This window comes from Setaria italica, chromosome VIII (genome assembly GCF_000263155.2).
Source record: "Setaria italica strain Yugu1 chromosome VIII, Setaria_italica_v2.0, whole genome shotgun sequence".
In the NCBI taxonomy this organism is placed as follows: Eukaryota; Viridiplantae; Streptophyta; class Magnoliopsida; order Poales; family Poaceae; genus Setaria; species Setaria italica.
In genome coordinates this window covers 40,544,662-40,557,957 of record NC_028457.1, presented here as the reverse complement: position 1 = coordinate 40,557,957, position 13,296 = coordinate 40,544,662, and the positions used below count along the sequence as shown (strand labels likewise).

General features: G+C 40.5%; 1 protein-coding gene and 1 long non-coding RNA gene across 9 annotated transcripts; both read left to right on the top strand.

The window, feature by feature from the left end:
- The first annotated feature begins 321 nt into the window (after positions 1–321).
- On the top strand, positions 322–1,596 carry LOC101777132 (zinc finger protein 10). Its single transcript, XM_004980034.2, has one exon. The coding sequence runs from the start codon at positions 562–564 to the stop codon at positions 1,393–1,395; it is 834 nt and encodes a 277-aa protein (XP_004980091.1). The 5' UTR covers positions 322–561; the 3' UTR covers positions 1,396–1,596.
- A 5,938-nt stretch (positions 1,597–7,534) lies between these two features.
- On the top strand, positions 7,535–12,819 carry LOC101776847. 8 transcript variants are annotated; one of them, XR_002678863.1, is made up of 6 exons: positions 7,535–7,646; positions 7,743–7,867; positions 8,269–8,326; positions 8,467–8,535; positions 8,741–8,924; positions 9,472–12,819. It is a non-coding gene; the product is annotated as an uncharacterized LOC101776847 (long non-coding RNA). The 8 variants fall into 8 exon arrangements; XR_001164803.2 differs by lacking the exons at positions 8,269–8,326; positions 8,467–8,535 and having other exon boundaries at positions 9,472–10,810; positions 11,256–12,819; XR_001164802.2 differs by lacking the exons at positions 8,269–8,326; positions 8,467–8,535 and having other exon boundaries at positions 9,472–11,366; positions 11,545–12,819.
- The last annotated feature ends 477 nt before the right edge of the window (positions 12,820–13,296 follow it).

The following is a 13,296-nucleotide window of genomic DNA, read 5'->3' as shown; positions in this document are numbered from 1 at the left end:
AAAGCTTTGTTTAGAAGGAGCGACAAATTGAGCTCATTCCGTGCATGTATGTCTTGTCTTCACTGCTAGGTACACAGAACAAATAAATTACCTCTTGATTAACAAGATGCCTAGCTTATTAATTAACAACGATGACAAAAGATACACAAACGTACACTAGCACAGACGCAGCAGCACTATGTGTGTGCCCCCGAAAGATTATACTATCCATTGCTTTACATCTGAATTAAATAAAAATCAGAGATAGAAGAAAACAAAAAGGCACACCCACCCACCAATTCCTAAACAGCAGGGCGTGAGAGGACTAGTCATCTATCTAATCATACAAATTACTCATCTCCAATTCATCCCCAGCATCACCCTGAGCTCTTCTCTTCCCCCTCTTCCTTTTCTTGTTCACTATTCCAGCTCCAATTTGCTTTCTTGATTCTTGCACATATATAGCAAATAGGTACACACATCCTATCTTCTTGGTCTGTGATCTACTAGTTGCATGCCTTGATTGCAAGTTTGCAACAACAAACTTACAAACAGATAGCTCAATCACCAGCTAGCGCGCCCATGAACTCCTCCACCGCCATGGATCGAATAGGCAGTTACTGGGGCATGTGGGGAGCAAGGAGAAGCACCAGCAGCAGCAGCACAGCGAGCCCCATCACTGCTTGGGCGGCAGCTGCGGCCGCCGGCGGCGAGCCGTCGTGGGAGGAACAGGCTTTCGAGCGCGATGCGGCGGCGCACCTCGGCGGCTGCGTGTGGCCGCCGCGCTCCTACTCGTGCACCTTCTGCCAGCGCGAGTTCCGGTCGGCGCAGGCGCTCGGTGGCCACATGAACGTCCATCGCCGTGACCGAGCTCTTCTCCGGCAGGGGGGCTCATCCCCCGACGCCCCCAATGATCAGCCACAGGAAGGGGCTCTCCTGTACAGGGCCGCCTCTAGCCCTAGCACTACAACGGCGGCGACTAACGCAGCAGGTACTGCCGCCGGCTCAGCAGCCAACAAGGGGGGTGCGAAGAACACCACGACTCCTCCTGCTACTTCCTACTTATCAACCATTATCAAGGAGAGCAAGAACAAGCTCCTCATGTCGATGCCAGCAGCCCCCGTGGAGATGAGAGAAGATCACTGCGATCTTGCTGATAACAACGGCGAGGAGTCAGCGAGGACAAAGAGGAGGCGTTTGGATCATCCCTCCGCGGCGGCGCTTCTGATCTTTGTGCAGCCAGTGGCGGAGGTTACAGCATGTGAATCATCACAGGGGCTACAAGGAGGAGTTGATCATGATGCAAAGGTACCACAAGCAACAATCCCAAGCCCTAGCTCTAGTTCCCTTCTGCTTGTGGATCAACATGAAGTAGATCTAGAGTTAAGGCTTGGGACCACTCCAAAAGTTACATGATACACAGAGCCAGTACATACTTGTGCATGCAAACTAAAGGAGATCAATTTGTTTGGTCTTTTGAATGTATCGCTAGCTACTCCTGCTGGATTGTTGATTGCTTGTTTCTCTCCCTTTTTTTCTCATTTCCTTTCTTGTGCTACCGGATCATACATTTTTTGGCCAAAGAGCTACTTTAGATATAAATTTCTCTCTTTCAATTTCAACTGTTGTTCTTGTTTTAGCAACATGTGGGAGGTTTCTTCTTTGTCTTGTCAAAATGATAATCAATAATACTACATAGCTCATACAGTCTTCCTCTATTGCTGTTGTTGTGTTCATTTAGATCCTTGATCAACTTATGCTTCCTGATTTTGCCTCTAGCATACATGCATATACCTTCAGCATGGAGAACTTTGTACTGACTCAAACATTTTCCTCGCTAGCTTGTTTGTTTATTTTCATTTTATTTTGGTTTGTTAGCCACAAACTTCTGTTCTAGCATTTCATCCCTAAAATCGATCAGTTTTGGTTAATGCATGCATGTGGAATTTGATGCGGTTAGCCATATTTCATCGGAGTCCAGATTAAAAAAAAGTTTGTTTTATATACCTTCATATATAATTGTTGTACGAATACAATCCTGATTAGCAAGTTAGGTTTGCTTGCATTGCTTGAGCTAATCATCAAGATCACAAGCAGACAGTAGTGAGGACGAACCGACGGAGTGGTCATCTGTTGTTTTCCTACATACTTCCAATACTCATCATGTGGGGGCAATATGCTGCTCACTCCCATATAAATTTATTATATCATATCAAAATTAATTTCATTTGCAAATAGAGTACTTCCGTACTAAATTAAACAATTATTTATGTGCTTCTCAACACTTACCAGCCCCTTTACATACGTATATTATTGCAATTCCTTACCACATTTCATGGTCTCTTATTAGAAAAAGAAATGCAAGCTACACTTGCTTCCTTTCTTTGCCAATTTCTTTCTACCATAGCAACACGTTTGATATTTATAAGTTTCCAGGTTCCCCATCCCCTTAAGTCTTACTCCCTCCTGTTCAAATTACTATTCGTTTTAACTTTTCTAGAGGCATAGCTTTTAGTATGGATCTAGACATATGTATCTTGCGACGGAGGGAGTAGCAAATAAACCTTTATGAATAACGTTATATAGAGATATATCAGTGAGCTTGTTGATGGGATGCTGCCATGATGGTCTGGTTTACAAAAAGAAAATTATGAGCTCCTCGTCAAACAAAAAATCACAATATTATATTCCTAATATATAAATCACTCAATCACAAACTTTCCTGATTGTTTTAATTTGTATGAGTAGCGAACAGTTTTAGTGTTTTTAATTATTTTTCCTCAGGTGGCCGAAAAATTTTCTAGAATAATTTGCATCTTCCCCAATAGTTCACCAACAACATAACTCTTAATAAACCCATTCTCCACGGTCACCACAAGAAATCTTCCAGTCTACGACAATTGGGCCTAAATCAAGTTATGACGACAACAAATATTAGGCTCGATTCAACAAGAATTGGATCTAGATTAAGTTATAACGAAATATTTTGTCACAATTGTTACGCCACATCGGACTGTGGTCTAGCACGTGGCTGGCTACGCAGGAGCTAGTTTTTGACGTTTTCATTGATGTTCTGTAATTATCATAATCTTAGTGACACACGGAAATAATTAAGGAAAGTCACAGTTTACAATACTCGATTAGTGATGAACGATATTCATCATACGAGCATCATAAATCACGATTTATGACGCAAAAAATGTGTTTATGACGCATTTCGATTTGTTATAGATAGGAAGATCCCTTATAGTGAGTTATTGTAGATGTTTATCTAAGTATACTAAAAATCGTTTGGTCACTTGTAGAAAATCTATTGGGAAATGTTATAAGTCTAGTTGTGAATAATAACCCGTAGAGCTTACACACTAGCAACAACTTTGTGAAGCTCCAAACGGTGTGTTAACCACTGGCTGTTAGCTACTTCCCCTGTGCGAGCTTGTAGCCATCTATCACTATTGAAGAGCAACTCATCCGTGCTGGCTCAAAAGCCATCTATAAATATGAATTCATAAATGAAACACGCAAAAGTATTTTTTAGGCTGGAGACCACCCCTGAGCTACCCCTCGCGGTCGCGCATGCTCTATCCACCTTCGAACTCACGGCCTCCCTCCTCCCACGATACCTCTTTACCATCTCACCTACACCACTTATCTGCACACAAAGGGAACTTTTATTCCTTTTAACTCTTATTGTTTAACATTTTGATCCATTATTTAGGCATGTAATGATCTCAAATTAAAAAGTATTCAACTACAAAGTTATAGATCTCATCAAGCGGTACAATTTCATACAATGTTTGTCTCTATCTGAGCCCATATGCAAAAGTTATGAATTTCCGAATACATGCTAAAATTCGAATTGCATATCCGGGAATCTTATTTGTTCCATCGCAATTTTGAGCCGGTGTGAACAATGGATTATCCTTGCCGGTCCAATTTTGAACCAACACGAATAATCCTAAGAGTATTCGTGCCAGCTCTATTTTGAGCTAGCATGAATAATTGAGTATTCGTGTTGTTGCAAATTTGGAGCAGAAAAGGATAATCATTATTGACGCCGGCTTAAAATTGCATTGGCACAAATAAGAGAGCCGGCATGGGTAGTTCATTGTTTGTGCCATCTCGTCGACCTGGTACGAACGACTTATTCATACCGGCTCATTATGCCCAGTATAGATGAGCCGATACGAATGGATGTTTCTCCAGTAGTGTATATAGCATCGTTGTTGGCTGCCATCATTTGGATTAAGATTTTGGGGTGGAGGTTTTGCATATCAGCGTGCTCTAAATTAAAGACATGGCCGTGGACCATGAGCCACAGCCAAGCTGACAACACCATGTCAGAGGTGAATGAGACAACAATAAGACGAAGGCACCGTATGGCGTTGGCCACAGTAGTCACTGTGGAGAGTTGCTAGTGGGCGAGGGTTGGAGGAGGCCAGGCGACTTACATCTTGTATAGGGAAAATTAGTGGTGGAGGAGGAGACAATGAAGGGTCATCCAAATTTCTTTTTTTTTAAACTTGCAGAAATTAAATTCGTCCACTTAGTTTTATCAATTTCCATTTCAAGGGAAAAGACTATCTCATCTCCTACTAGTAAATTCATAATTCACCTTTTGAAGCTTCAACTCTCACATAAAGATTTTGCTTTGATAATTCAAAATGTAGAAGTAGAAGGTCCTGGAAGACCTTAAAGCAACCCAAAACATCATAGAAAAAAGACGGAGTAATGACATGAAGCAAATCTTGATGAAAAGAGTCACTATCATAATGCACCGGACCATCCGGTGTTCATGCACCCAATACATCGTATCGGTCAATGATAGAAAAATTGGCAGCAGGGCCAAGAAAGCGTGTACTGTGTGCACCAGATCATACGGTGTCACAGTAATGATCATTGGATCATCCTATGATGAGTTTTTGCCTCCTCTCTGTCTGAGGAGAAGCACAGCTCTAGTATCACCGAACAATAGGGTGATTACCATGAACAACACCGAATCAGTCGGTGCTATGGGTGTCGGCAATGTCTATGTTCAGAGTTGCTTCGCCGATATGATTCATCCAGTGAATAATATTACTAGATTAGTTTAGGCCTATTTATGTATTGCTTTAGGATTAGCCTAGAGTTACATGAGGTTTGCAAACCTCTTAGTATCGGTGCTTGGGCGTACCAAGAGTTGTAAATCCATGGCTCGAGACCTACAACCACCTTTGTGGAGTGGCAGATGGTGCTTATACAAGGGAGGAGAGGCCCTTGATGATTTTCCAAAGCTCTACCTAGTGAAGTTGATGGAGAGCATCCGGGAAAGGGAAAACATAGATCTACTTGCGCGTGGTGAAGGGCTACTGCCTATTCATGTAGTTACCCGACCAAGAGCTTGGCTCTTGTATGAGGCATCCCCTTGCGAGGGTTCCAATAAGGACTAGACGAAAGTGAGAGCTTCCCAATACATCGGTAAAAATTCATCGCGCCGAGAGTTTGTATTCTCTATTTCATTTACCTTCTGCATTACTTATTATAGTTCCATGTTTACCTTTTCTATAATTGGAATGTGCAGTTTAGTAGGATTGGAACGTAGGGTGCAAAACTTTTATGAGGCAACGATAATAACACAAAGAAAAATCTAGTTCACATCTAGATATAAATTGAAATATATTTTTATATGTGCTTACAGTCTTAGTTATAGAACACCTAATTCAACATTCCCTCTTAGGGTATCACAAGTCAATCCACTCGAGGAGGGGATTGGAGATGGCATGGCGTTCTTGCACACGGTGACGTCAATTTAACGGCGTGCATATCCAAACATGAATTGATAATTGACACCACTTTTGGATTCCATGTAGCAATGTCATCCACATGCAAACAATCGCTTCGGCAACCCATTTCCAACATATAAGCAAGCTAGCTGCTCGTAATGATATAATAATATAGTACGTAGGCCACTGGACGTACAGAGGCTAATAGACGACAGCACATGCACACATGCTTGATTGCTTGAAGAACGTAGCTGCATGAATAGCAGATAGAATAATTCAGAACACTGTGCTGTGCATGAATAGCAGATTCCTGATCGATCCATCCCCCCGTGTACTCCTGCTGCATGCATACGCAGAGAATATTTATTTACGCCCCAGTCTAGTGCATATGCAGAGAGAATATTTATGCCGAGGAGAATTAGCCATTCAATATTTAGATACTACTTAAGAGTAGTAAATATAGACTATTTATAAAATCCATTGCACAGATGGAGGCTAAACGGCGAGACAAATCTATTAAGCCTAATTAGTCCATGATTTGACAATGTGCCGCTACAGTAACTATTTTGCTAATGATTGATTAATTAGGTTTAATAGATTCGTCTCGCCATTTAGCCTCCATCTGTGTAATTTGTTTTATAATTAACTCATATTTAGTCCTCCTAATTAGCATCCGAATATTCGATGTGACACGTACTTAAATTTTATCTTCAGGATCCAAACACCCCAGTTAACACGCTTACACGGTGAGGTCCAGCTGCCGGCAACATCTTGATTCAATCTAATAGCCACTCATATAATGGTTGGAGACTCCGTTGTTCATCTTTACTCTCTCATTCTCTCACCATATTTATTGGAGTTCGTACCAAAAATCTGATGTGGCACTTCATTTGGCCTGCTTACGTCATCTTATTATACTTGCTCTTATATGGACACAAACCAAATAAGAGATAACCAGAACGATTAGTTTATGACCAACTAGAAAGGTCCTAAAAGATCTTGCCTGGGAGGAACCCGTCAAGGCATGGACATGACCAGTCATACCCTATAGGTATAGGCTAGTAAGCCTGGAGGCAGGGACGCGGTCTGCGATCGTGATGATCAGCAAACAAATAACAAAGGGGTTGAGAGATAAATTAGGGATCATCAGGTAAAAGTAAATGTATAATAGATTGTTAGATTGGATGTGTTTCAATCAGTCTTGTCCCTTCATTGTAAGATGGATATGAAATGTTGAACTTATGTTCAAATTGTTGAACTAGCTTCCATAAATTGTTGAATCAAACAATGAAAGGCACATATTTATGAAAATAATTAATTATTGGGAGTATTAAAAGAAAGGCGCCGAATAGAAGGTATTTTGATGTTCTTCTCCTATTTCATACTGCAATTGTATTTTTCCTCTCATTTCTTTTGACTTTATGATTTTGCCTTTCACTATTCACAAGTTGATGCGGTTTTGCCCTTGGCTTTTGCACATTTTTCTTGTTTTGATTGTTGACCAGAAAAAATCGTGTTGACTTGTGAATTGTAAATGTTAAAATTATAAATTAAAAAATAAGGATAAAACAATAATTACACTTTTTTATACTGAAATTACACTTTAAAGTAGAAAGTAGGGCGGGAACATAAATACCATTTAAAAGAAAATGGAATAAAATGAGGAAACTGAGGAGGAGGAAGAACAAGAAAACAAAGCTAGGCTGGGCCTTTCTGGCTCGCTGGGCCAAACTGGGCCTTGTGCTCGTGCTTTGCAAACAAGCACACCCGGCTCTTGACCTCTCGCCCCCACCACGCCTTCTCTCTCTCGACTCATGTTCTCGGCCTTCCTCTCTACTAGCGCCGCCGCCAGGGCCGCTTCGCCGGCGACCTCGGGAATGCCCGCCCACATCTTCCCTTCCTAATGTACGGAATCGAACACCAAGTCCCAAGCCCCTAATCTATGCTATTTGATTCGGATCTGACCATGTATTTTACCTACGGACTTCGATTTTCTTGCAGAAATTATTGGGTCCGCCTCTGGATCTGGAGCCCTAGCGGTGTGATAGGGGGAAGGGGGTCGCTCCGCAGCGCGGCGACCCGACGGGGGCAGCGCGCTCCGCCGTCTGTCCGTGGACGGTGTTCTGGTACGTCTCTTCCGCTATAACCCTAATCGTTGCCTTCGCGGGGATTTGGGATATTGATGGTTTTAGGGTTCCGATAAGTACAAGTCTTATGGGGTGGAATGCTAGGACGGGTTTGGTGGTGCCCACAACACAACAGTTTGTCACTATGGTTAGGTTTGCTTATGATGAATTCTCAAATGGTTTTGAGTCGAGTTAGTTAATCTATGTCATCTCAAAATGTTAATTAATCTATAGGCCTCTAGAAAAAAGAAGAGGTAAAGGGTTTCTAAATACCAATGTCCCAACTCCCAACCCTGTACTTGCATGTTTTGATGGTGGCATGATGCAAATTGTGTGATTCCTGTGTCTTGGCTGTGAATTTTCCCTGAGTTGCTTGTGGTGTTGGTCTCCTTTTTCCATAGGAGCACAGGGAACAACATCAGGCATGGTCTGCCATGGAATCTTGTTTGATTTGCAACGGTATATTTGCCTTTTCTTGTTGGTATTTACTATTTAGGCGCACACGTCCGGATGTGATTATTCATGCACTCTAATTTCCATTATCCATCATTATTGTCTGCTTAGGCCGTAATCAACTTTTTTCCTCTTGATATTATCAGCCTTATACCTGTCCGTATGTGAGTGGAAGAAGACATTCATGATACAGTATATCTTATCTATGTGCAATGGTAGGCATATTAATGCCTAGTTCTTTCCTTTCTTCTGGCATGTGCTGTCTGCAATTTGTGCCTTTTACACTTTGTGGAATTAGTATATTTGTCTACTGCTTGTATCTTTTTTCCACCTTTCTTTGATGTTATCTCTTGACAAAATTCCAATACTTTCATTCTTGCACCCGTAACGCTTATATCATGCCCATTAACATATATGCAGCAGAGCTTTCGCTTGCCACTCAGGTTATATTCTGTCTATCTTGAGCCTGTGAAATGCAACCACCCACAAGATATAAAACCCAAAGCAAAGGATAGCATTTATTTGGACTTGCAATGATGTTCAAAGTATAGTGTCACCTAAAGCTGGAAAATCCATCAAGGAGGACAACACATTGAAAATTCAGGTTTGTTCATACTCAATTTGAAAAAGGCACCATTTACCTAATGAGGTTACACATATGTTGTCAATTTCATTTTCTACCATAGGACGCCAGACCAGGGTGCATGAGCATATTTAATGTTTCGTTCTTTCTTTTCAAGAGCATGTTTTTAAAAGTACTCCCTTCGTATCAAAATATTTGTTGTTGTTGATGTTTCCTCACGACGTTTGACCATTCGGCTTATTCAAAAATTTATTGCAAATATACAAAAAGATAAATAAACTTATAATACATTTGATACTAAAAGAAGTCACAAACAAAACGAATGATACTTCAATAATTTTTTGAATAAGACGAATGGTCAAGTTTCACGAGGAAAAGTTAACAGCGACAAATATTTTGATAAGGAGGATAACATGTCTTTTAAAATATCATGATCGTTCCATTGTACATAGTTATCACCAATTAAGTATTGGAATCATGTAAAATTATAATTTTGGTACATTGTTTTTATCCAGCATTTCCTGCTGGTCATTTGATGTAGAAGTCTTTTTTTTTGTTCCTTGTTCAGGTGTGATAATATATCCAGCATCTTTGCAGAATTTTAAAAGAATTTTGCAAGGGTAAGGCTGTCTAGAAATTCCCTTCCCCAGACCCCACCTTGTGTGGGAGCTTTCGCACTGGGTACGCCCTCGTTCAGGTGATCAGATCCACATCATTTATTTTTCTCAGGACTGTCTAAATGCTTTTCAAGCTTGATTCCCAACTTATCAATGGCAACCTCCCCATTAAATTGAAAGGTGAAAGGTTATTCCATTATGCATAAGCTATCTTGCTTTATGTGTGTTGATATGTTGTTTCCATCCAGCATTTTCACTTGTCTTATGAAGTCGAAGCCTTCCTCTCTGTTCTTTGTTCCATAACTTCAGGGTCCTTACCAGCTTCCCTTACTTATCGATGACTCAATGTACCCCAGTAAGGAAATTGATGTCTTAGAATGTGTTCAGGCAAATCATCTAATCTTGACCAAAGATGTAGTAAAGAATATATAGTTTTAATTTGCAGAAGTGACATGAACTTTTGCCAAAGTGAAGTTTCAAAATGCCAACATTCTTTTCATATATATAACTTGTGCTGGTATCTTGGCCTGTGGCAAGTAAGGTCTTCTGCTGACTTGTACATTACCTTGATGTCTTAGTCTCTTAGATCTATTTGAACAAAGTATGATAGCTAATTGTTAGTACTGTTGGCAATAAGCTGAAAAGGGATGAAAGCCCCAAAGGCTGAAACTGATACACCAGAACAGGAAGTTATGCTTGGGCAACATGATGGACTTCCTTAAGGGCGGGCGGGGGATGATGGACTTGATACTGGAATTCCTAATTATGCAGCTATATACATATCGAAAATTATAAAGTTGTGAACTTTATAAGTTTGCCAATTTAAATTTTGTAGCTCATGATAATATATCATGGGTTCACAAACATATTCTTCAAAATTTAGGAGCAGAGGAGGGTGGGAGAATCTTCATGTGTTGATTGACCATATAAACTGTTAGGACAGACGCACTGAATGATGAGGTTCATATAAGATGTCCTTGCTCCTCCCTAGTGCACCATGCTCCGTAGAAAAAAGTTCTATCCTAATTTCTTCTTGGGGACGCATGAAGTTCGCTGGTGGCAAAGTTCTGTGGAAAAATCAATTCCAACTAATGATATTCATTGGTCTTTTCTCTTTTCTTATTTCTTAAAAATTCTGGGTGATTGACTTGTCCAATCTCAATTTTATTCCTTGTGCACTGGTGACATGTGTCTGTGATCTGTATTTATGGCATTGAAGGACTCATTGGGCTTACCATCTCTTGAGTGGCCTTCCATCCTAGCATTAGTACCTTCGGACAAAAAATCCAGGTTGGGATATATATTGCCCTCTCTAATGTTGCAAAGTGTAATGCTTCTTTCAATGGAGGTACAGTTTGATTTGGAGCTGCTGTGCATGCATATTGTATAGATGGATAGATTGCGTAAGATTCCGATTTTCAATTGCTAATCAGTGACCTTGTATATTGCATTCGAGCAAATGTGTATACTAGCACTTGATTTGAGCTTGCTACATGCTAATAATAGCTCATAGTTTTATACTTATTTATGCGAAAGGATAATAGTCTTCTTGAGTGAAAATGTGAAACTCCGACTATGATAGCTATATCTAGTTTCTGCTAAAATCTTCCTCAGTAAAATTTTAGTACAATTTGATAAATTGATGTTGTGTGCTTCTAATTTTTAGCTCCATATTTTGACTATTGTCGGGAATGTCGGTTTATCAACTAATCAGGCTACATTAAATGTGGAACAGCTGTCCTTGCGAAACACTAGTCTAGAAACAGCTGTATCTATGAAAAGCAGGAGGCAGGCGTGATTGGTATTAACTTGTTTATCTGAATGCGTAATCTGCAAAGGAGACATGGTACAGCATGTTTACGTATACTGATAGTGTTGCATGACACAAATTATGATTTTAGCTTTCAGTTCATGCATTCTACTTTGAGCTGGAGAAGTCTTTAGATTTGATGTTAATTAATGGTGATGGTTCATCATTTGTGCTTAACCCATGATGATTTATTTTTATATTCTATCTTGTACAGATAATAATTGTTGGGATATACAGTGGGGCCTCTGTTGCTGTTCATTTCCTTAATTTGAAGCTAAGATGGATGTGTGCTTTTCATAGGGAATATTCATGATTACTTTGTTGGAACACTGGAACGGATCATTATTTCTTGCCGTGAGTTGTTCGCTCCTTTTGTGTTAACTTACATTAAATCCATTCAACCTTGTGCTGCAGGAGCAATTCAGTGTGATGATTTTGACTCTACGTCCATTTTAAATCAACCATGAGCAAAAAAAAAGCTGTTGACTGTTTCAAAGGCGGCGGCGCCTAGGCGATAAGGCATACCCAGCTCGCCTTAGGTTAGGTCGCCTTGTCACCTTTGAAACACTAGCTGTTGAACTAGCAATAGGCATCATGGCTTCTTTTACTTCTGCATTTTAAGCTAGTCTTTGACATCATAGGTGATTTTAGCTGTTAACCATGACTGAATGGGGTAGCGACAGGAAGGACTGGGCTTGCACTAGTAAATGTGCAAGTGTATGCAGTATTTCTAAACTTGGGGTGGCGATATGTCCACTCTAGTTCTGCCATCTGTCCACTGCACTGATAGTTTCCCATTATAGAGAAGGGTTTACTTGGGTAGGAATTGGTTGGTGGATGTGCAGAGGCAGCGGTCATATGCTCTTCCTTCGTGCGTCCATTTCTCCTTTTGCAGTGCTTGGTCACCAAACCCATCATTTGACCTTGACATAAGGACATTATACAGTAACACGACAGATTTTGCATATGCAGAATATGAAATAACACTTGTTACTCTTATTTCAATGGACATTACTCTTGAAACTGAATGTTCACTTGCAACTAAATGAAAATGGCGCTTTCTTAACATGATATTTGTTTACTGAAATTTGAGGTAGCTTAGTAGCTAGTATTTCTCGTATGTTTGTTTGGCCTGAATTCGTCAGTGACTTGATACTGCCACATTGACCTCTTAATAATTGCTGCATTTGCAATTTTTTTTGATATATTCCATAACTATTTGATATGATCAGCTTAATTGCTGCCATTTGTATGCTGATCTGATTATTTTCTTTTTCCATGATGCTTTCGAGGATGGGACCTCAGGTTGATTGAACAAGAACAGCTATCTGCTCCCGATTAGTAAGGATCCCGCTAGACTACCTGCTTCAGTTGCATTGATTGTACTAATTCGTGATGTAAATAGTGGACTGTAGATAAGGGACTAATTGGGAGGGGGACTGTAATAATTGGACTATAAAAAAGTAAACAGTAATTGAACTATCGGAAATGCTTCTCGTAGGGCGTCCGATCGGACGCGGGCCCCTTCCATGTGTTATGGACGCAACCACATGTTTTCTATAGCACATGGTTCTTGGCGGTCCACGTATTCGACATCCTTTTCCACTTAGCTCGAGTCGTTCCTGCACGTGTCTCTCCAGTGCCAATTTTGATAAATTGTCCTCTCATGAGCTGTAGCATACTAGTTCATGTATTCGGCGTCTTTTTCCACTCCTTCGGGTCGTTCCTACGTGTGTTGCTCCTGAGTATCCAATCTGACCAATTTTTGCCTCACGTGAGCTATAGTACATGTTTCCTGATTGGACTTGTGTATGATTGTAACATCCCGTGCTCCGAGCCACACTGCCCTACCCTTTCGAGGGGCAAGCATTTACTTACACTTTCATCCTTAACTTTCATCCTTGTGTTGTAAAGGGTTAACTAGAATGTGCTATAGTTGGACAAACGCACACCTTCGGGCCAGGTA